Source organism: Colletes latitarsis, chromosome 1 (genome assembly GCF_051014445.1).
Source record: "Colletes latitarsis isolate SP2378_abdomen chromosome 1, iyColLati1, whole genome shotgun sequence".
In the NCBI taxonomy this organism is placed as follows: Eukaryota; Metazoa; Arthropoda; class Insecta; order Hymenoptera; family Colletidae; genus Colletes; species Colletes latitarsis.
The window spans coordinates 51,147,564-51,169,765 of NC_135134.1; the positions used below are offsets into that span (position 1 = coordinate 51,147,564).

At 42.6% G+C, this 22,202-nt stretch overlaps 6 protein-coding genes across 8 annotated transcripts in view; 1 reads left to right on the forward strand and 5 right to left on the reverse strand.

The window, feature by feature from the left end:
* The window catches only part of LOC143345006 (dynein axonemal heavy chain 1), a 96,401-nt gene that overhangs the window by 31,874 nt on the left and 42,325 nt on the right, over positions 1–22,202 (forward strand). The gene's annotated exons all lie outside the window — the stretch shown is intronic.
* Positions 1–22,202, reverse strand: part of LOC143343773 (uncharacterized) — a 35,361-nt gene that overhangs the window by 6,081 nt on the left and 7,078 nt on the right. The gene's annotated exons all lie outside the window — the stretch shown is intronic.
* Positions 5,267–7,924, reverse strand: LOC143343734 (cytochrome P450 9e2-like). Its single transcript, XM_076768935.1, has 2 exons — positions 7,035–7,924; positions 5,267–6,941 (listed from the first exon to the last, which is right to left on the reverse strand). The coding sequence occupies exons 1-2, from the start codon at positions 7,827–7,829 to the stop codon at positions 6,186–6,188; spliced, it is 1,551 nt and encodes a 516-aa protein (XP_076625050.1). The 5' UTR covers positions 7,830–7,924; the 3' UTR covers positions 5,267–6,185.
* On the reverse strand, positions 8,238–10,433 carry LOC143343758 (cytochrome P450 9e2-like). The gene is made up of 2 exons (XM_076768976.1): positions 9,570–10,433; positions 8,238–9,497 (listed from the first exon to the last, which is right to left on the reverse strand). The coding sequence occupies exons 1-2, from the start codon at positions 10,356–10,358 to the stop codon at positions 8,751–8,753; spliced, it is 1,536 nt and encodes a 511-aa protein (XP_076625091.1). The 5' UTR covers positions 10,359–10,433; the 3' UTR covers positions 8,238–8,750.
* Positions 11,491–15,609, reverse strand: LOC143343741 (cytochrome P450 9e2-like). 3 transcript variants are annotated; one of them, XM_076768965.1, is made up of 3 exons: positions 15,532–15,609; positions 12,790–13,597; positions 11,491–12,457 (listed from the first exon to the last, which is right to left on the reverse strand). In XM_076768965.1, the coding sequence occupies exons 2-3, from the start codon at positions 13,576–13,578 to the stop codon at positions 11,711–11,713; spliced, it is 1,536 nt and encodes a 511-aa protein (XP_076625080.1). In that variant the 5' UTR covers positions 13,579–13,597; positions 15,532–15,609; the 3' UTR covers positions 11,491–11,710. The 3 variants fall into 3 exon arrangements, with proteins under 3 accessions (XP_076625080.1, XP_076625070.1, XP_076625062.1); XM_076768955.1 differs by lacking the exon at positions 15,532–15,609 and adding an exon at positions 14,089–14,962; XM_076768947.1 differs by lacking the exon at positions 15,532–15,609 and having other exon boundaries at positions 12,790–14,071.
* On the reverse strand, positions 16,392–18,700 carry LOC143343764 (cytochrome P450 9e2-like). Its single transcript, XM_076768990.1, has 2 exons — positions 17,868–18,700; positions 16,392–17,377 (listed from the first exon to the last, which is right to left on the reverse strand). The coding sequence occupies exons 1-2, from the start codon at positions 18,654–18,656 to the stop codon at positions 16,652–16,654; spliced, it is 1,515 nt and encodes a 504-aa protein (XP_076625105.1). The 5' UTR covers positions 18,657–18,700; the 3' UTR covers positions 16,392–16,651.

Sequence of the window (22,202 nt, forward strand, 5' to 3'; positions counted from 1 at the left end):
AAACGATGATTGGAATTACGCGATACCTCCGGCGAGACGAAGTAACCCGTCCTAATAGATGTCCACGGGGTACCAATAATTTTTCACCCTCATCATCAGCTTCTCAAAACGTCGTCTCTTCTTAGACGAGAACTATTAAAGTCTCTTCTGAAAGGCTTTTAGTAAAACGAACGCAGTTTTATTCGATTCGTTTCGAATCGATGGGATCAGAAAAATGCTTGTAATTAATTTCGTGAGAAAAGTCTCCGTAAAGATTTTATCAGGCTTCGTTCAAGATATAAAAGTCTGGCTTGAAAGTAAATTATGCGAAAAAATTTTAGCAGTATTCTTTTTCCCCGATGATTAAATTCCTCGTAAGTCACGTTTCCGGAGAAGTTTCGCCAAGTTTTAATGCCGTTAAAAAATGGCCCGCTTCCCCGCGACTTTTCTTCTCGCGAACGTTTGTCGGCGATAGGAAGTTCTGCATTTGGTATTCAATTACGACTTGCACCGCGAGGAAGAGTAACAGATAACTATGGACCTCCATACGGGTGGAAAATTGTCGGAACTGGCGGGCTGCGGTACATAGATTACGTCTCTCGACATAATTTAACGACTGCTTTGGACGATCGCAATTTGTCGTCACAAATAACAGCGCAGCCTCGAGTGTATCGGCAAACGCGTCGTTTAATAATGAGAGAACGTCTCTTCTTTATCTTTCCACGAATGTTGGCGACTCGAGAAGTTTGGATGCTTCAAACTTCCAAGCGATACGGGAAGTTACACAAAGAGTGTTGAGACAATCGTCGAACACCGGGAAACCGATATGGCCACGTTCGAGTATTTAATTTTGTACCAGTTTGCAAACGTTTGGAATTGGAATTTTGTTCAATTTCGAAAGCAATTTTCTCCAATTCCGTGCTTCGTCGAATCGCAATGAACACGAATTGTTGGATTTTACGGGGCTTATATATGCTATAAAGATAATTTAATTTGCGGCCTTTCGTGAAAAAAGAAACTAATTAAGAAAATTAAGGGAAGAAGTAGTTTTGGTATAAAAAGGGAAACGTTAAATGAATTGCGAAGAAAATAAAGCGGCGTCTATGTCGAATAATTTACGATGCCCAGAATTTATTAAGCCAATGGGTAGATTCCAAAATTAATTATCTCCTTTGAATGACGTTTCCTGTGTCTCGATCGTACAGTATTCTCCAGTTTAGCACGATAAGAACTTTAATTAGGAATCGATAATTCGGGGCGCACCGGATATCCGTCATATTTATAAACGGACTACCAAGCTGAAAATAAACGGACAGATAATTTCTTGCTCCTGGATTCTTAAATGAAATATAAATTTACCAGATGAATAAACAATTTAACCGATAGATTTACACATATTTAATGGCTGGGTCCCTCCGTTAAAATATAAATCACTTGTTTAAAATTTCATACGACCGAAATAATTCTCACGTTATACAGGGTGTTCGTCTTGACTGACGCTTCATTAAAAAGTTATTAACAATTAAATTCAAACATTTCAAATCGTTCTGGAATAATTATTTTTGGTTGCAGGGGTCAATTACAAGCACTTTTGGTGAATAGACATATTCCTGAAATCCTATCCACTTTCGAGAAAAAAATTCGAAAAGGTGAAATTTTTCGACAAAAAAAAAATTTTTCAAATCGTTCTAAAAAAAATATTTTCGGTTGCAAGAGTCGATTACGATCACTTTTGGTCATTACACATACCCACGAAATCCTACGAAATTTCGAGAAAAAAATTCGCAAAGGTGTGAAATTTTTCGGCGAAAAAAAATTTTTCAAATCGTTCTAAAAAAAATATTTTCGGTTGCAAGAGTCGATTACAATCACTTTTGGTCATTACACATACCCACGAAATCCTACACAATTTCGAGAAAAAAATTCGCAAAGGTGTGAAATTTTTCGACAAAAAAAAATTTTTCAAATCGTTCTAAAAAAAATATTTTCGGTTGCAAGAGTCGATTACAATCACTTTTGGTCATTACACATACCCACGAAATCCTACGCACTTTCGAGAAAAAAATTCGAGAAGGTGTGAAATTTTTCGACGGAAAAAAAAAATTCCAAAACGTTTTGGAAAAATTATTTTCGGTTGCGAGGGTCAATTACAATCATTTTTGGTGAATAGACATACCCCCGAAATCCTACCCAGTTTCGAGAAAAAAATTCGTTACCGAAAATATAATGTCTGATCATGAATGAATGATTTCCCTGAAATTTCATGTGTTTCAAATCGTTCTGAAAAAATTATTATCAGCTGGGGGTGTCAATTACAATCATTTTTGGTGAATAGACATACCTCCGAAATTTTGCGCATTTTCGAGAAAAAAATTCAGTAGTGGCGAAACTTTAAACGTTAATAACTTTTTAACGAGGCCTCCATCAACAAATTGGTATTCTTGATTTTCGTGTTATTTTGGCCTCTGGAATCTCCCATTAATATTTTTCCGAGGAATGGCCGAACACCCTGTATAATCTCTGATAATCCTTCGATATAAAAGCGTACTTAAAATCTTAATATAAAAATTCTTTTCTTTTTATTGTAAAAACTTTTTACCAGTGGTAATAATTTCTCTTGTAAATAATAACATTTTGCTTTGTTCCACAACCGTCGAGAAATTCTATGAAAGTTTGATCGTTGAAGGTTTTTTCGAAACAACGGGAGGATTCGACGAGGTGGCATTTCGATATTTTTCAGGTGAACGTATGATGCAGCGTGTTGACGTTTTAGATGCGTTTCCCGTCGTTCATGCTCGAATAAAAAATATCGCGGCAATCGATCATGGACGAGCCACAAAAGCTGGCAGGGGGGCGAATTTTTCAGGTCGAAGGGTATGAATAATTCAATGGCGCGGCCCGCGAGGCGGGCAAGTTTCAAAGCCGCGAAACAGACGGAATTCGACGAGTCGTCAAACACTTTTGTCTCGATGATGCGGCAGATACGACACTAATTTTCGGGTCACGGTCCCAAGTGACGAAGCTGCTCGAGTGTAGTTCCGATGGGAAAGGCGTGTTCAAAAGTGTGAATTCAGCTAGGCGGATGCAGATCTCGCGGATACATTAAACGAAAGTACAGGGCTACGTTTCGTCGATATACTTCACATATGCAATTAAAAGAGCGAAGAAAAACAGAGTATATCGTTCTGTGTAAATATCAATAATATATTTGCGTGTACGTTTATTAAAATTTCGATAGAATTCCGGCAACATTAAATATCAAGAGATATTTTCGCGATAAATTAATTCGTTCGTATCGCTATTACAAAATTCGTTTCTGCCTTGAAATTCAGGATTCAAATTTTGTACATTCGCGTTTCGTATACGAGAGAACATTTTTCTAAAATGCGTATTTTGCAAATGGAATATTTTGTTATAAAACATCGTTAAAAGTTCTTGGTTAATTACATCCTGTACAATGATGTTCAATAATGAAGTATTTCCACCATTTCCATATTGACGAAACAAATATTTCCCATGTTTATTAAAGTTACGATATAATTCTGACGGTATTAAATTTTAAAAATATATTATTTCCGAGATAAATGAACGTTTTCGATGTCACACACTGTTAATTATTTCAATTTCAAACAATTCTTTTTTACATAATATTCTGCACGCTTGAAGTTTTAATAAAATTCAAGCGAACGAGAAATGTTTGGAAACCGTCAGAGTGGTGAACATCCTTAAATTTTCTACCTTTTGTAACTTAAGAATGTTGGTACGAAACGGTACTTTTTTAATTAATGGAGGGAAAATGATCATCGTCCTGAGAGTCTGAGAAGTTTCATTAAAAACAGCATCAATCATTTCGCGGAAGTTCCTTGTTAGTCTGATATCAAGCGTATTATGTAAGTTGCTAGACGTAAAACGTCAAACATAATCTTGGGTGACTGATGAGAGGTATTTATACTATTTATAGTGACGCTATAGTCTATGATGTTTAAGCTTACTTGAGATACCACGATTGCTACTCATCTAGCCAGTTAAAATAACTATATTAATTATTATTATGTTTATGTTTACTTGGTAATAACACTCTTTAAAAATCTCATGATTCTTGGGGGAGTTAAAAAGAAATTTTTATTCTAAAACTTTTTCAATTCCCGTAATCATGCTAAATTTTCGTATTTCAATCCAATACTTCGCGGAACGGTTTTCATAAGCGTCGAAACTTTAAGAAAACGCGAGAAGAAGAAATGGATATTTTCAAAGTTTCGAACCAGACGGCTCCCTTAATTCCGTGATTTCGTAAAACTGAAAAAAAAAACAAAAGTGAATGGAACGTTTGAGGAGAATTACGTCGACGCGAACAAAGTCCCATGATCCAAACTGTACCGAGTAATTTCGCAAATACATCATAGTTATTCGTCGTTGGTCAATTGGCAAACATTGAGAAAATTAAGAAGTCGAACAAATGAATTAATTACAGTAATTATAGTAATAATCTCGAACAGACGTGGGACGATCGATCGTTTAAAAGGACGTCGAAGAAATAAAATCGTCCGTACGTCGTAGCACGGAGCAAAAATTATACGTTTCGTTTCATTCCCCTTTTTTTGCATTCGAGTATTTATCCTGCCTAGCGAGCTTCTATAAGACCGCTTTAAATTCCATTTCCAGCCGAATGGGATTATACAGATTAAGTTGACGTTTTCCGATTAAACCGAGATCGTTCCATTCAGCGACCAGCACTGGAATCTGAGTTTCGCGGGAGATTCGAAACTATCTCGAGAGTCTTTAGCGTTCTTAATGTCTCGATTCGATGGGTCCTGAATTCTGAAATTTCTTCTATTACCTCTTGTTTACGGGAATGCATTCAAACTGGTTCAAGAATCGGAGGCATTGAAAGTTCCTGCAATTTTTCCAATTCCAACTGTACCAGATGGGGAGAAATTTTATGCATGTATGCAGACGATTATACTTCGTTTTGGGATCACGTGCACTAAGTTCGATGAATTTGCATTGTGCAATCGGGAGATATCGACGAGAAACCGTCGCAGTTTCACGCTTGATTTTTTGGGACAGTCTGCACATTTGAAATTCGAATGAAACAGTGCGTGATGATCGTAATCGTCGCTTCTGTTTTATTAAAATGTATTACCGAGTGAACGTCACGAATAAATTGCTTCTACTAGTTCTACTAGATCTATTATCCAAGTACAAATTACATGATTGGTTGTTCCATACTGCGTCACAAGACTATGACTCGCAATAAGTTATATAATTATATTCTACGGTATTACGTTACGTTTGTAGTCCACCTGTTGCCTTGCGGTGATAGCATGCCTCCCGATTTTCCGATATCGTCGATTATGCGACCAACGTACGCTCCTATTACGTCGGATAATCGAGGGACAGGTGTACTTAACGGATTCGATGATTAAATTAATGAGACTAACTCACTAAGTATTTATTAATCGACAGAAAATAATTCTTCTACCATTTTCATCTTACTTGTTTTATCCCTGATAGTTTTTACCCTCTTATTACTACAACTCTGAAACTCTTGCAATCGTTTTATTGACTCGGCATAAATGACTGATTAGCGAGCTAAGAATAAAATTCGTATCAATAAGCTTTGATTGTATTTCTTCGTTACGATTAATTAGCACAGTTCAATAGTCAGATAAGATACCGAAATTGTTAACAGAATCATTGTTAGAATCAAAACGCGTCTTCGTTTCCACAACAAAAATTGAGCGTTCCGTTATTCGCGATACAACGCGATTTTTTGTAGTCTGAAAGTTAAAAATTTGGAATATCTAACGCGCGAAACATCGAGTAAACAATGGAGACAATTTGCAATCAAGGTGCACAGGGTTAAGCGAGACGCTCTGTACATCAGCACGTCTTCGATTCGAAGCAGAGACCGCAGCCAAACGATTAAAGACGTTCCAATCTAAGTTTCATCAACATCACGACCGTTTGCAGACGATGCAGTGGCTTTCTCGCTAGTCCCAAAGTTCAGCCAGATAATCTCCACCTATTGTCAGCAATAATTACAACGCTGTACGCGTAGAACCTCATCAGGAGTGTGGTTTGGTCGGTCGATCTTAGCCTCCATTCCCATTGCCTCGAGCCTATAGACGAAACCTCTGAAAATATTGTTTTTCCCTTTTAATAATAACTGCGTAAAATGACAACAATCGCGAAGATAATTTCACTTAAAAAGCTTTCTCGGTTACGACGCCATTCGCACGCGACACGGGGGCAGTTTTCCTAGTTTTGATCTGCACCCAGAAGCCAGTTTCGGGAGTGGGTAAGAAGATCGACTTGTCGAAACGCATCGGGATCGTGGTTTTGGCGCAAGGCTCCAACTCGCAGCGCAATAAGAGATAATAAAACACGATCTTGGTCTCCATCAACGCGAATCTGTTCCCGATACAGACTCTCGGCCCCAAGCCGAACGGAATGTAAACGTTCTGAGGAACGTCCCTGCCCATAAACCGCGTGGGATCGAATTTCAGTGGATCGGGGAAGTAGTTAGGGTCGCGATGCATCGAGAAAGGGAGGAACCACACGATCGCGCCCGGTTTTATCACGCAAGGCTTCGAGTCCGGCGTGGCCGGGGGTAGCTCGAACTCTTTCACGCACACGCGATCCAGGAACGCCGGCGCTGAGTACAGTCTGTTCGTCTCGTTCAACACCGCGTCCATGTAGGCCATGTCTTTGATGGCGTCGTAAGTCGGCTGGCCGTTGGTCCGTCGCGCCACTTCCTCGATCTCCGCTCGCAGCTTAGCCTGCACGTCCGGATTCACGGCGATAACGTGCGCGGCGAAGCAGAGGAACCTCGAGGTCGTGTCGTACCCGCCCAGGAAGAAGAGGAACGCCTGGATCGCCATCTCGTCGATCGTCAGTTCCCTTCCGTTCGAGTCCCTAGACTCCATCATCAGTTCGATCATGTCCGGTCGGTGGATTCCCTGTTCGCGAACACAGATCAAACGAGACGATCTAATTTGCATCGTTCTTCACTCGTCCAACTTAAGACAAAATAGATACCCAAAATCGTGTACTTTTTCCTTCCTCGTTCTGACAGCCTCGCCGATCACTCCCGTGAAGTAGCGACGAGACGCGTTGCTGAATATCCTGATCCTGAAAAGCCTGGACAGAGTGGGGAAGTTCCTCCCTAGCAGCATCTTCAGCGTCCTGATGGCGGAGAAGTTCAAGGTGTCTCTGGCGAACACGAAGAACTCGTTGTCCCGGTCCTTCATCGAGTCGACGGCGATCCCGAAGTTGGTGGTGGCGATCACGTCGGTGGTGTACCGTCCGAAGGCGTCCTTCGTGTCGTAGATCTTTGCTCCCTTCGATTCCATCGCGATATGTTCCGTGAATCTATCGGCGCACTCGGCGATCAGCTTGTACATGGTCTTCATCTTGGCGGAGGTGAAGGCCGGGCTCAGAATCTTCCTCATCTCCCGCCATTCATCCCCGCAAAGGGCGAACAGGTTCTTCCCCATCAAGGGATCCAGATCCCCGTCCACGAAGCCACGATGATCGGTGAAGTTGTCGAAGTTCTTGATGGCGATCGACGAGACCAGGTCGGGATCGCGAACGATTATCACCGGCGCGGTGAAGTTGTGGAATCCAAAGTATTTGGCGTGCTTGAAACGGTTGTACGCCCGCTGGAAGTGTTCCGCGGAGAAGACTCGATGGAACACGATCGGCGCCATGTTGCCCAGGATCGGGATCGACCGTTCGTGAGGGATCCCCAGTTCCTCGAAGTAGCTGGATCCTCTCCACAGGTAGCGATAGACGAAGAGAATCACCGCCGCGACGATCAAGGTCGACGTAAGCGGATCCATCTCCATCGTGTTTCGCGCGAACGTTCACTTTTACTTTGCTAGACCGGTAGTCGAGGCGATCTTGTTGCTCGCCCGCCAACGAATGACAGTAAACTAAGGTCGTGTGGGCGGCTGGAATATATGCAGTGTCAAAGCGAGACGAGCATGTGACTTCTGACGTTGTTATAGAGCCTCGATAACAGATTCGATACTTGAAATTTCTGTTGCACGGGTCTCCAGGAAGATGGCTCTTGGTGTACGGCAGAGGGAGATTTATTTTTTATTATAAATCATTTAATAATAAGATCTACATCCGGTTTTTAAATGGGAAATTTTTGCGTAGCAAAGTAACTGTACTAGGTACATATTTAAACTAGTACTTAATTTTCTGACTTCAAATTTTGACATTTATTTACTTTATACAAGAAAAAGAGAATTATGTACAAAACTTTCAACACAAATTTTGCACTTAATCACCGTTACACGAGTGCATCCTATTTTTTTAATTAGTTGATGAATTTATTCGCTGTTGTTGCAGTCTATGAAAGCAAGGCGAAAAGGCGAGGTTCTAGTTATAAAACTAAACCAATATAAAGTCTTAAATTTACGATCTAATTTAAATATAAAATGAATAATGGGGACGCTGCTACGTAGAAAAATATGATGAAAACGTGGTATCGTGGGAAATACAAAGAATTAAAATAACGATTTGCAGGTGTGGAACGCGGTGTATCGATTTATCACGTACTTAAAATGTTTTATGCAACAATTTAAGTTCATCAAACGGGTTATTTTGTAGAAAGCTGATGAAAATTACGGCCGAAATTCCTCGCGATTCTTTACACGGATCTCGCCAGTACATTTTCAAAAGATCCTACAAAGAAAAACCGTTCTTAAAAAAGAAATTTGTAAAATGCATTATAATAAAATACGATAATACAAAAAGGTTTAAGCTTTTCCAACACCGTTCGGTTGCGACGGAACGATGTTCTTCCTAGCCTTGAAGTTCAGCCAGAACCCATTATCTACGCTTATCGTGATGTTCTTCTTGCTGAACGTTATCGGTAACGTGGTTTTCGCGCAGGGCTCGATTTCACAGCGCAACAGAAGATAATACAACATGATCTTGGTCTCCATCAGGGCGAACCTGTTCCCGATGCAAACTCTCGGTCCCAAGCCGAACGGTACATAAACTTTCTGCGAAACTTCGTTGTTGAGGAACCGTTCGGGCTTAAATTTCAGCGGGTCTGAAAAGTATTTCGGGTCGGTTTGAAACGACAATGGCAGGAACCACACGGACTCCCCGGGTTTCATCAGGACGGGTTTCGAGTCCGGCGTAGCTGGCGGAAGCTCGAACTCTTTCACGCACACGCGATCGAGGAACAACGCCGATGGGTACAGTCTGTTCGTCTCGTTCAGCACCGCGTCCATGTAGACCATGTCTTTGATGGCGTCGTAAGTCGGCTGTCCATCGGTCTTCCGCGCCACTTCCTCGACCTCTTCTCGCATCCTGGCCTGCACATCCGGATGCGCGGCGATCGCGTAAAGCACGAAGCACATAAAGGTCGAAGACGTGTCGTAGCCCGCCAGGAAGAAGACGAACGCCTGGCTCGTCATCTCGTCGATCGTCAGTTCCCTTCCGTTCGAGTCCCTCGACTCCATCATCAGTTGGATCATGTCCGGTCGATAGATGCCCTGTTCCGACGACACAGAATTACAAACGTCGCTCGACAGCGATATCTAAAACTTACTTTACGAGTTGCCTACCTGTTCCTTCCTCGCTCGAACAGTTTCAGCGACGACTCTCTTGAAATAGAGACGCATCTGCTCGCCGAACACGCTCAGACGGAGCAGCTTCGTCACCCTGGGAAAAGTCCCGCCCATAAACATCTTCAATACTTGAGCGAACGAGATTTTCAGCGTCCGTCTGGCGAACGCGTTGAAGTCGTTCTCCGGATCCTTCATCGAGTCGACGGCGATCCCAAAGCTGGAGGTCGCGATCACGTCGGTGGTATATCGACCCAGGATCTCCTTCAACTCGTAAACCTTTCCGTTCCTCGACTCGGTCGCGACGTGATTCGTGAAATTGTCCGCGCAGTCGATGATCAGCTTGAACATGATCTTCATCTTGGCGGAGCTGAACGACGGGCTCAGAAGCTTCCTCATCTCTCGCCATTCGTCGCCCTTGAGGCCGAACAGGTTCTTCGCCACCAGGGGATCCAGATCCTTGTTTACTATGGGGTGATGGTCCGTGAAGTAGTCGAAGTTCTTGATGGCGATCGAATTCACCAGGTCCGGATCACGGATCACTATGATGGGCCTGATGAAATTGTAGAATCCAAAGTACTTTCTGTCCGAGTAACGATTGTACATATCGTTCAGATGGTGTCCCATGTAAATGCGACGTAGCATGACCGGCAACATGTGTCCTATGATCGGTATCACCGGATCGTGAGCGATTCCCCGTTCCTTGAAGTAGTTCATACCTCTCCACAGATAGTAATAAATGAGTAGAAACACTGCACCGAGTAATAGTGTTACCGTAAACAGATCCATGATGGTCGTGTTTTGAGCGGAGAACGCTTGCGACAAATGCGCGAGAATGATGGACGCGATGCTGTGTCGCGTTGGCGACGACAGAACAATGCTGTTACGCTTGCAACGTTCGTCTTGATATACATTAGTCTCTCTTGATAGTAGCTATTGTGTATGGTAACAGATTACGTAAAAAATAACATTGTCGTGGGACGCGTTACATCTAAAACGGAAGACGTTACGCAAATGTATCAGCCAGTGGCGTCAATGTCCTGCTGGTTGCGACGCTACGACACATTATTTCATAATATGGCGTACGCGCTAGAGGTATCTCTTTTCAATGTTTATTTAAGACACGTGTAGCGAATACATTCAACGACATTTACGTAATTACATTTTTTACCATTTTTAGTAGTTATCGATTACTTTTAACGGTAGAAATGACTATGCATGTCATGTAATTGCTGTGAATTGACTTATTTTCGAAGATGTTTATTTCCTCGAATAGGTTTTTTTATAATCGATCTAACAATTTTTACTCTGTACAAAGCCTCGCTTTTCTGTAGTCGAGTACTTGTTTTGATGTTATGGCTCACGCGCTGGGGGAATAGATAGATATCGAGATAAACATCACGTGTACCGTGAATCGGGGGGGAAAGAACAGAATTCAACGCAATATTATGCAATGCTATGAAATATACGAAGTGAGTCAAGTACTAGGCACGTTCGCGAACCGACTACCGATACAAATACAATAACAAACGATCGATCAGTGACTATTTTACGAAACGACGTCCTTCGTACTCGCGCAAAATTGTGTAAGATATATGGCTGTAGAGCAACACACCGTTAATTATATATAGATTAACTGATATGCTATCTCGATAATTCGATGACAATAACAACTTGCAGTTATCGCTGGTTGATCAAATATTTCACGCGTAAATTTGTTATATATCATTGGGCTCATCGACGATAAGAAAAACGTGATCCTGTTTAAGGAACGCTTTTCAGATATAGACTCGTTAAAAAAACTATCGCCAAGTGGCGATAGATTAATCAATATCAGAGCTATTAATCTTGGAAAACAGATCGAGATCAATTATTGCAACTTGGAAATTGTTTAGAGATATCGTGGATGATAATAATAAACTACAGAAAAAAACTAAAAGTATATTTCACCTGTTATAAATATTCTTATAAAACTTATTATACAGTATAATATTTGTACATTTTAGAGAACGATGGTATCGATCGAAAATTCAAATTTTAATCAAAACGAAGATCGTCGATACATAAAGTATCGACAAGCCCCGGAAACAACCTTTAAAATCAATATTCCATCTTCCCAGCCACACCATTAACATTCCTCTTTACTTAACGGAAGCAGTTCCATTCGAGATTTTACCAGCGCTGTCTCTCGTTTTAACGTTCAACCAGAACCCACCCTCTGGTATCATCGAGAAGGATTTTTTCTGATATACTACAGGGTGCATGGTTTTGGCGCAGGGCTCGAGGTTACAGCGCAACAAAACGTAAAACAACGCCACCTTCGTCTCCATCAGGGCGAATCTATTCCCGATGCAGCTCCTCGGGCCCAAACCGAACGGCATGTAAACATTCGGAGGAGGCAAACCGTTCAGAAACCGATCGGGATCGAATCTCTGGGGCTCGTAATAGTACTTTGGATCGTGGTGAACCGCCGATATCGGGACCCACACGGAAACACCGGGTTTAATCGTGATAGGTTTCGAGTCAGGCGTCGCTGGCGGCATCTCGAACTCTTTCAAGCACAAACGATCCAAAACCATCCCGATTGGGTACTTTCTGTTCGCCTCGTTGACCACCGCGTCCAAATAAGACATGCCTTTGATAGCGTCGTAGGTGGGTTTCCCGTCTGTCTTACGCATAACGTCGTCGATTTCTGCTTGCAACCTAGTCTGCACGTCTGGGTTCACGGCAATTTCCTGAGCAGCGAAGCATAACAAGTTCGAGGAAGCTTCGTAACCCGCCAGGAAGAAGACGAATGCCTGGCACGTCATTTCTTCGATCGTCAGCTCCCTTCCGTAGGTACTACTCGACTCCATCATCAGTTGGATCATGTCCGGCCGGCTGATACCCTGTTTTACAGTTACAAGGCGATCTTTGTAACTTTTATAAACTTTCCTTAGATACTATCTGGGCACGGGAGACCTCTAATAGATTCGACCTTGCGAACATATAATGCTTTGTTCTATTTCATTTCGAACGACTGTTCGCTATTGCAGATAAGTCCAATTAGATACTCGCAACTGTGGATACTTGACGTCACCGCAGAAAATTGCGTTTGCAATCTGCACCGGCAGTGAGGGGGGCATAGACTTCTACGTTCAGTATCGTGTTTACGCGAAAGAAAGACTAGAGTGGGGACGTCGCCAGACCAACGTGCACTATTTAATAAGTTTCTACCTACCTTCTCCTTCCTCAAAGCCACAGTCTGGCCGATGATGTTCTCGAAGTAACGTTGAGTTTCTTTTCCAAATACCGACAGTCGTAACAATTTCATTAGTTTCGGGAAGTTATTCGCCGCCAACATCTTTATCGTCTGAAAGAACGAAATGGTGGCAGTTCGCTTGCCGAACTTGTAAAACTCGTTGTCCGGGTTCTTCAGCGAGTCGACGGTGATCCCGAAGCTGGTCGTCGCGATCACGTCGTTCGTGTATCGACTGAAGATGTCCTTCGTATCGTAGACCTTGCCATTTCTCGAACCCTCGGCGATATGTTCGGAAAACCTGTCGGCGCAGTCGACCATCAGCATGAACATGGCCTTCAGCTTGGAGGAGGTGAACGACGGGCTGAGAAGCTTCCTCATGTCCCGCCAACGATCGCCACGAAGGGCGGTTAGGTTGTTACCCATCAGAGGGTCCAAATCTGCGTTGGGGCTCGTGGAACGGTCGGTGAAGTTCTCGAAGTTTTTAACGGCGATCGACGTGATCAGGTCGAGATCGGTGACGATTATCACTGGCGTTATGAAGTTGTAGAATCCGAAATATTTGTAGTCCGAGAAACGCTTACATACGTTCTCGAGGTAATCGGCGAAGTGCGCGCGTTGGAACGTAATCGGCGCCATGTGGCCCAGTATCGGAAGCGGCCAGTCGTGGGCGATTCCCATTTCCTTGAAATAGTTCATTCGTCTCCATATAAAGTTATAGACGAGGAGAACCGCTCCTACGAGGATCAGAGCGATCGTAAACGCATCCATCTTGACGAACACCTATTCTCTACAAGAGAGAGTTTGGGCAAATTTTATTCCTTTTATTCGAATAGAGACTTCAGATCTTAGATACGTTCGTAAACTCTCGGATTTATCTTCTTCGCGAACGTTGCGATTGGTCGATTGATAATCATCGCTTAAATTGTTGTCTTTCGAAATCATTACGCGTTATCGTTTGGATCTAATCAATGACTCATACTAATTCTTCGAAAAACAGTAAGAGATTTCACTGAAAAATGTACGATAAATGGAACTAAAATTTCACGCGATTAGAAATTCAAAACAAACACACCGAGCGTAACGATCATCAAATTACTGGATACTGGATATTATTATCGCGTTACGATTCTTCCGTTTCTCTCGCCCGAAACGCAATAATGGTTTTCGTTTACGTTTAATTCGTAAATTCGAATCCGTTAACGGATCCGCAATAATTAGTTTACAAACGAATCTAATACTTTTAGTCGTTATATGAAAATAAAATTTGTTTAACGGTACTGAGGAATGTTGTTGCTGTTCGCCCGCGAACGATTCGTAACTATTCTCGCGCCGGGAATTGTCAGATAATATACGAGAACAGCGGTCATGTGACTTCTGGCGTTTATACGCAGGTTTGATAATACATCCTAGTGTGAATGTATCGCTGCACAGTTCTCTGTTGTTGATACATCTCCAAACAAGGTTTCAAGATCACGACGATAGCGATATTTCAAAGTTCACCTTTGTCTCTCATTGTCTACGTCGATCAAAATTTCTTGTCTTCGCTGATTATTAAATGCAAAAGGTGGGGCAAAAGAAACTACCTAAATATCCCCTTATTTCCTTACACTCCACGACCTTGACCGTAAACTTCTAGTAGGAACAACGCGCATGAATGTACAATTGAATAAAACTCAATTGACCGCGAGTAGCGACCTACGCGTGTGCAAATTATGTCAGACGTGTCTTACTTTAACGCCAGACCAGAAGCCAATTTGACAGTGAGAGAGGATGTGGTGTATGCGAAATATAAACGAATGAAATGTCGTGTAAGACAATTAGAATGATAGCAGTGGCTCTGCATTTACCATTATTAACCAATTACACTTTTCCCCTCCTTGTAAGAGTACCGGTTAAACAATTCTCGCTGCATCCTGCTGGAATACGACCATTGTTCCATCTTATTAAAAGTCGATTCTACATGAAACATTTTTCGCTACGCGTAATATTAATGACACAAAACATCGATCACGACTATAATCGTATCGCAAGCTTACTCGATGAGCTGTTAAATAATAGCAGAGATAACAAAACAGATCTTTAAAGAATGATCGATGAGTGTATTACATGCCTTAATTGTACATGTGTTAAAATTTTGAAGCTATGAATCATCGTAGTGATTCACCCCACTTGAGATTACGTATACCGACTCTAAACGTGTATTATAACAATTTCCAAATTTTCTTTTCGCGTTTATTCAGTGTTCACTGATCGATAGCCACGGCGTACGGAGATTTTTGTTCGACCGACTATAAAGTTTCATTTTATCGAGAGAGAATAGGGGTTTCGTAAAGTTGAAACTGTTGGAAGCCGCAGAATAATAACAGACGCTGTCGAAACGTGCCAGAGAAGACCAAACAATGCACTTTTCATAGAAGGAGCTTCATGGAATATTAAATAACACGTCATATAAAAGTGTCGTCCTCGTATTGAAAAATTATACGACGTAATTGAACGCGAATGTGGGAAGACTTCTGGACGCTTACGTTACAATTTTCTTGCCCCAACATACTTCAATAGTATGGTGTAAAATTCCAGTACGATTCGAAGCTTAGAACTCTTGAGAGTCTCGATAAGCCTCGGATATCTTAAATCTTTGGGAGCGTTGAGAGTTTCGATAGGAGCTGTACGATCAACAACATGGAAGCCACATAACCTGGTATTAATTTATGCAATACGAACCCCGTAGACTGTGAGAAACGCTGCCAGAAGAACTAGAACTGTCGCGAACAGGTCCAGCTCGATCGCGATTGGAACAGACACTCGTGTCAGGGAACTTTACAATGGTAGCGAGATGAAACGCTTGTTTACAAGCTGAGTACTGTTGCGTAAGCAATATGGCGCTGACAGCGACCCGTGACTCACGTGTAGATTTAATCAGAGCATTTCAGATGTTGATTCTACGCACTGCTCCTCCAACGTTCCCCATCGATGGTAGTTTAGATAGGAAACGTTAGGTTGGCGGATCCATATGCAAATATTTAAATCGATTCTAATTACAACGAGAGACTCAAACACGCCCTAATTTCACAACATATTTCAATTTCATCGAAATCCCTGACGCGGAACGACCCTGGAGTATTTACTGAATTATGCTACCATATCGCGCACTAGGAATGTGACACGCGATATTTGAGAAATTATTGACCATCAATGCTATCAAAATATTTCAGTGGGATGCTTCAGCGAATATTGGGTTTCACTATGAAATCGGTGGATTTGCTCGATGCAAACGGTTTCAAAGTAGCCTTGGCGGCACTTCGTGTACATTGGATCATTAATTTCTGCGTTTAAAGAACATTCTACGACTCGAATCCGGGCGAAAAAGTCGCGTAAACATAGGTCCTGTATTTGTTTGGGAGACGAAACCGGTTTACGTTTTGGCATGAATTATGCATACCTTGGACTTCGCGTAGTAAGAGACGCTTGAGAAACGACCAAGGAATTATAAAGAGTTAACCGAGCGTGTCGAACGTGTTTTCAGTCAGGCGACATACCTGGAGCTCTTTCATCTTTCGAATAGAAGTTTCGTCGTTGCGTACGCCGCAAAATAATATCGACAGATATTCCGAGTTTAAGTTGAAGGCAAGAGCTACCAAAAGACGTAAGTCGATGCGAAATCCTGAAGTCGTAACAACGTTTGTCCGCGAAACGTGGTTTGTGCTCGTCTTCTCCGCAATGACAAAGCATGTTACGACGAAGAACTGGCAAAGGAAAATCGTTTCTATAATGTAAACAGATTCTTGAAAGTCCTTTAAAGTTACCCAGTCTACATAACTTTATTTGCAATGTAAAAAGTTAGCTAGCGAAAAGTCCCTATAATCTTCCTCGCCTTCATCTTCAACCAGAATCCATTTTCAGCGTCCAGTAAAACGGTCTTCTTGCTCAGCCTGATCGGGTGCGTGGTCTCGGCGCAAAGCTCGACGTCGCAGCGCGATAAAAGGTAAAACAACGGGATCTTGACCACCATCATGGCGAATCTGTTCCCGATGCAGACTCTGGGTCCCAACCCGAACGGGAAGCAAACGTTCTGAGGGACATTGTTGCTCAGGAATCGGTCAGGATCGAACTTGAGCGGATCGGGGAAGTATTTTGGATCCCGTTGCATCGCGAATGGCATGAAAGCCACCATCCCTCCGGGTTTTATCGCGACAGGCTTCGAGTCTGGCGTAGCTGGAGGTAGTTCGAACTCTTTCACGCACACTCGATCCAGAACTGTCGTCACCGGGTACAATCTGGCGATCTCGTTGAGCACCGCGTCCATGTAGGCCATGTCTTTGATGGCGTCGTACGTGAGTCTACCGTTCGTCTTACGCGCCACAGCCTCGATCTCTGCTCGCAATTTCGCCTGCACGTCCGGGTTCGCGGCGATTTCGTGGACAGCGAAGCACAGAAAGGTCGTCGACGTGCCGTAGCCAGCCTGGAAGAAGCTGAACGCCTGGGTCGCCATTTCGTCGATCGTCAGCTCCCTACCGTTCGTGTCCCTCGACTCTATCATCAGCTGGATCATGTCCGGTCGATAGATGCTCTGTTTATGGGCACAGTTCAAACGTTACGCGCATGTGTCGGTAAAAGATAAATAGTCGGACGACGAACATTGCACCGTTTCGAGAGCAATGCGGTAGCAAGGGTTTCGTGGTGTTAAAAGCCTCTGACGACTCCGACTTTGCATGTACATTTGTACGTATAGCAATCACTAGAGAGCTTCCAGGTCTTTTCGAATAGAAATTGTACTTTTTAAAATTCATAGGTGAGAATCTTCGAGTACTAGATTTAGCACAGATTATTTATGTCCTGTCGAGAAGCTCGAAATCCAGACGAGGAAGCTACCACCGATCTTCAAAGAGTGGAATTTGGCAGGAAGAAAACAGTGACTGACAGTATCGAAAGCTTCGCGGAAGTCAGTATAAATAGCGTCAACTCGGAAGCCCCGAGGAATCACGTGATCGTGATCGTGTAACTTTAAATTTTAACTTGCAATTACGTTTGCAAATATCTCTTGTCTCATGTATACCTACCATTTCCTTCCTCGTTCTAACAGTCTCGGCGATGATGTTCGTAAAGTAGCTTCGAATCTCGTCGCCGAATACTTTCAAGCCGAGCATCTTCGACAGCCCTGGGAAGTGTCTGCCTATCAATATCTTCACCAATCGGCCAAACGTGAGGACCAGAGCCTCCTTGGCGTACGCGTGGAACTCGTTGCTCGGGTTCTTCATCGAGTCGACGGCGATCCCGAAGTTGGACGTGGCGATCATGTCGGTGCCGTACCTTCCGAACAGTTCTTTCAGTTCGAACACCTTTCCCTCTTGAGATTCCGTCGCTACGTGTTCCGTGAACCTGTCAGCGCAGTCGCTGACGAGATTGAACATGATCTTCATCTTGCCAGAGGTGAAGGCCGGGCTCAGGAGCTTCCTCATCTCCCGCCATCGATCCCCGCGAAGGAAAAACAAGCCCTTCCCCGACAGGGGGTCCACGTCCTCGTTCCCCATGGATAGATGATCGGTGAAGCTGTCGAAGTTTTTGATGGCGATCGAGGTGATCAGTTCGGGGTCGCGGATCACTATCATAGGCGTGGTGAAGATGTAGAATCCAAAGTACTTGGCGTCCGCGAAACGATCGTACATCCGTTGACCGTACTCCCCCAGAAAGCTACGACGGAACAGGACCGGCCCTATGTGGCCGAAAATCGGTATCGCCGGCTCGTGGGGGATCCCAGCTCGCTTGAAATAGCTCATCGGCGCCCATAGCAGCCGGTGAACGAATAGAAACACTGCCACGAGGATCACGGCGATCGTGAACGGGTCCATTTTTTGGTCGAACGCCTCGGTGAACGAAACACTTGTTGACACGACGATACACGTTGCGTAACTAACATTGCTCAGTCGGCTCCGTAAACAGCACAATAAGGTCACGCGAGGAGAATTATGGTCACGTGAGTTCTGACTCATACGCAGCCGTGAATTTAATAAAAATTACCTTTCGAGAATCCACTAATAAATTCCGAGTGTTTTTGAAACGAAACGAACGAGAATGTTATTATCATCGTTCAAGGTCGTCGAAGGACAACTACCATGGAAAATAATCTATTTCAGGGAAGAGAAACGGACACTTTCGTGTCTTCTGCGGCTGTTGTTCGCCATAGAGATCGCAGAATCCGGCCGAACATTCGCATCACGTATCGCGCTTCATATTCATTTGTATCCATGAATACTATTATTAGTCCGCGGTACGCTACCGACCAAAGTGCGGCTTTGTAATATTCAAACTTCCAACGTGCGTTACGCGAAAGTACAGAAAGTCGATTTCGTTTATAGCGTCGCCAGGTTCTAAGAGGAACGCTTTATACGAGCCAGGGAATCGATTTAATCTAAAAAGAAAGTTGATTCCGTTTAAAAAATAATCGCGTTCGTGCTTTAGGAACGCAGTATACGTTTGCGAAATACTTGTTGATACGTCGATGAACTCCAAGTAAATATCGCAATGTCAGCTGTAGAGCTCGCGATAATGGTAATCGCGTCACCACCGATGCCCAAATATTGATTCGATAAGAATTTGTCGCGTAATGTCGCGACTGCACGCGCCACCGTGTACAAACAAACTCGAGATAATGGAGCAAGTGTTTATAAACAGTTTGATATTTAGTAAACTCCTGATAACGTTAACTGTAGCAACGAGCCGCGATCAAAATTACAGTTGCATTTTTTAAACGCGTAGAAATGTATAAAATTTTAATTTCGATGTAAATTATTATCGTACGCTTCGCGATTAGTACAATATGGTATCAGCATAAAACGACCTTCGTCGAAAACTTTCGCTCGGATCGATGCTGGAAGTATAATTGGAATTCGAAGGCCACTCTCGTCATTATGAATTGCGTCAAACACGGCTGGTCTCTGTCTGAGAAACCGGAGTCGTGAGTTCGTTAATTTTCGCGGTACAATGACTTGCAGAAACTGTCGAGAAAAGGTCAGCTTTGTCGAAAATTAATACACGTTTACGTTGCACGTTCTTTAAAAGATCGCCTTGATGCTACGAAGACTTCGTCTCAAAGGTAATCAGCACATCTCAAATTATCAATTAGGGAAATCCAGAAACAACGGGCATTACACGCGTACTGTTTTAGGACGACTATGCAGCACGAAATCACGAAAGACAGAAATTTAAAAATAAGTAAAGATACAACAACGATATGGAATCTTCGAGGGTGGTTACCACCCCTCAAACTCGAGCTACCGCCGCTAATAAAAATACGTGTTCTATTTTTGGCTGCTCCGCAAGCCCGCGACGCTTGATCAAAGTCAGAAGGGACATTTCTGCGGATGTTCCTCGACTTTTGCCAACGAGATGCAAATGCATCTATTGCATTATTTAAGAAATCCGGTTTTCCCGACGTGATTTACTCCGACGAGTTATTATTTTCTTCCATTGAGATTTCATCCTCGAAATTTTTTAGAATAATGGCACCCGACGACGGGTTCGTCGAGCAGACTGAACGCGTAGAAATTCCTGGAAGTTCATTTATGTGCCGATGGACGCGCAACACTCATCTAAATATTGTCACGAAACAGTATTGCATCCTATCGATTGACTATCAGCCCCAAACTGCTTAATGCATCATCTGAATTGCATGAGATTATTTTGTTCGTATTCTCGCGTAACCTTGCGAGGAAAAACGTATCAAAGGATCGTCGATCATTAACGAAACTCCGCGGATTTATAAAAAGAAACAAAAAATAAGCTTGTTATTTCTACGAACAAATAGGATTACGTTCGATCGATAGAATTTACTCGAAACAATTTTAACAACAACGAATTCTGATTCGAGGAACTATCCGATAGTTTGAAAAGGAACGCTTCAATGACGCCGGTTATTGTTTCATCAACCGTTGCTCCAAATACGTATCAGTTTCCCTGTTCTCGAGCCGCGCGAATAAAATTGTCATATCCCGCTTTGAATGCGTTATGATTTCAAATGAACGAGCACGCTTCGGTGAATTGCATAGAATTGAGGAGCGCGAAAGAGCGAACATTTTTGCTCCGCGCTGGTTCTTTTCACCGGCAATCACAGTCTTTTCATATTTTCTCCGGTCTGCGGTTACAAACATGACGCGATTAGGTCGCGTGCCGGTGAAAAAAATAGAAACGACCCGGTCGTGCAATCGTACGTCCGAAAATTTCGTAATCAACACATTTCGGAGGTTCCGTACGAAACGACACGCTTCTCGATCCCTGTTAATTCTGTGCATTTAGATCTCGTTGATTCCACGGTCGAGTAGAATACGTTTGGTACGAATTTATTCAGGCTAGACGCTGTACTATGAAAATAGTTCTGATATCACGGGAGTCCCTAAACGAGGCTCGCAGAGCACACTTTGGGAAAGCGTTGGACGCCTCTTTCGCGAGAACGTTTAAAATCTTTGGTTTATGCAAGCTTCGATTAACTGCATGACAGATTTACGACAACGCGTCGAGAATGCGTGTAGATCCTCTCGAAATAGATCTTAGATATCGAAACGAGTAAAGCACTCGCGGCGTGCTTATGTTGGGAATTACAATACAAATATTTTGTATGTAATAACTACGAAACATGAAATTTGTCGATATTAGTAAACGAAACTCTACTTGCTTCGTTACGAACTGTTTAAGTCGTTGCAAGAATAATTACTGGACGCTTCATAATTAGTTAATTACGTATACTGTCGGAGCATCGATGTACAAGTACTGGATTGGTTAAATATATGTATGAATTAAGTATGAATGCCAGCTAAGTATAAACTAGTTAAATATAGATGTTATGCAAATGCGGATACGATATATACAGGGTGTTCAGCCACCCCAGGGAAAAATTTTAATGGGAGATTCTGAAGGCCAAAATAAGACGAAAATCAAGAACACCAATTTGTTGATGGAGGCTCCGTTAAAAAGTTATTAATGTTTAAAGTTCCGCTTGTACTGAATTTTTTTCTCGAAAGTGGGTAGGATTTCGAGGGTATGTCTAATGACCAAAAATAATTGTAATTGACCCCCGCAAACGAAAATAATTTTTCCAGAACGATTTGAAATTTTTTAATTTTATCGAAAAATTTCACACCTTCTCGAATTTTTTTCTCGAAAATGCGTAGGATTTCGAGGGTATGTCTGATGACCAAAAATGATTGTAATTTACCCCTGTAACTAAATATAATTTTTTTAGTATGACTTGAAATTTTTTAATTTTGTCGAAAAATTTCACACCTCGAATTTTTTTCTCGAAAATGCGTAGGATTTCGAGGGTATGTCTGATGACCAAAACTAATTGTAATTGACCCCCGCAAACGAAAATAATTTTTCCAGAACGATTTGAAATTTTTTAA

Excerpts from the sequence above, each read along its gene's own strand:
- LOC143343734 (XM_076768935.1), bottom strand. The coding sequence starts at position 7,829 with ATGGAGATGGATCCGCTTACGTCGACCTTGATCGTCGCGGCGGTGATT. Across the intron at positions 6,942-7,034 it reads TCAGAACGAGGAAGGAAAAA|GGAATCCACCGACCGGACAT; the intron begins GTACACGATTTT and ends GTTCGCGAACAG.
- LOC143343758 (XM_076768976.1), bottom strand. The coding sequence starts at position 10,358 with ATGGATCTGTTTACGGTAACACTATTACTCGGTGCAGTGTTTCTACTC. Across the intron at positions 9,498-9,569 it reads TTCGAGCGAGGAAGGAACAG|GGCATCTATCGACCGGACAT; the intron begins GTAGGCAACTCG and ends TCGTCGGAACAG.
- LOC143343741 (XM_076768965.1), bottom strand. The coding sequence starts at position 13,578 with ATGGATGCGTTTACGATCGCTCTGATCCTCGTAGGAGCGGTTCTCCTC. Across the intron at positions 12,458-12,789 it reads TGGCTTTGAGGAAGGAGAAG|GGTATCAGCCGGCCGGACAT; the intron begins GTAGGTAGAAAC and ends ACTGTAAAACAG.
- LOC143343764 (XM_076768990.1), bottom strand. The coding sequence starts at position 18,656 with ATGGACCCGTTCACGATCGCCGTGATCCTCGTGGCAGTGTTTCTATTC. Across the intron at positions 17,378-17,867 it reads TTAGAACGAGGAAGGAAATG|AGCATCTATCGACCGGACAT; the intron begins GTAGGTATACAT and ends GCCCATAAACAG.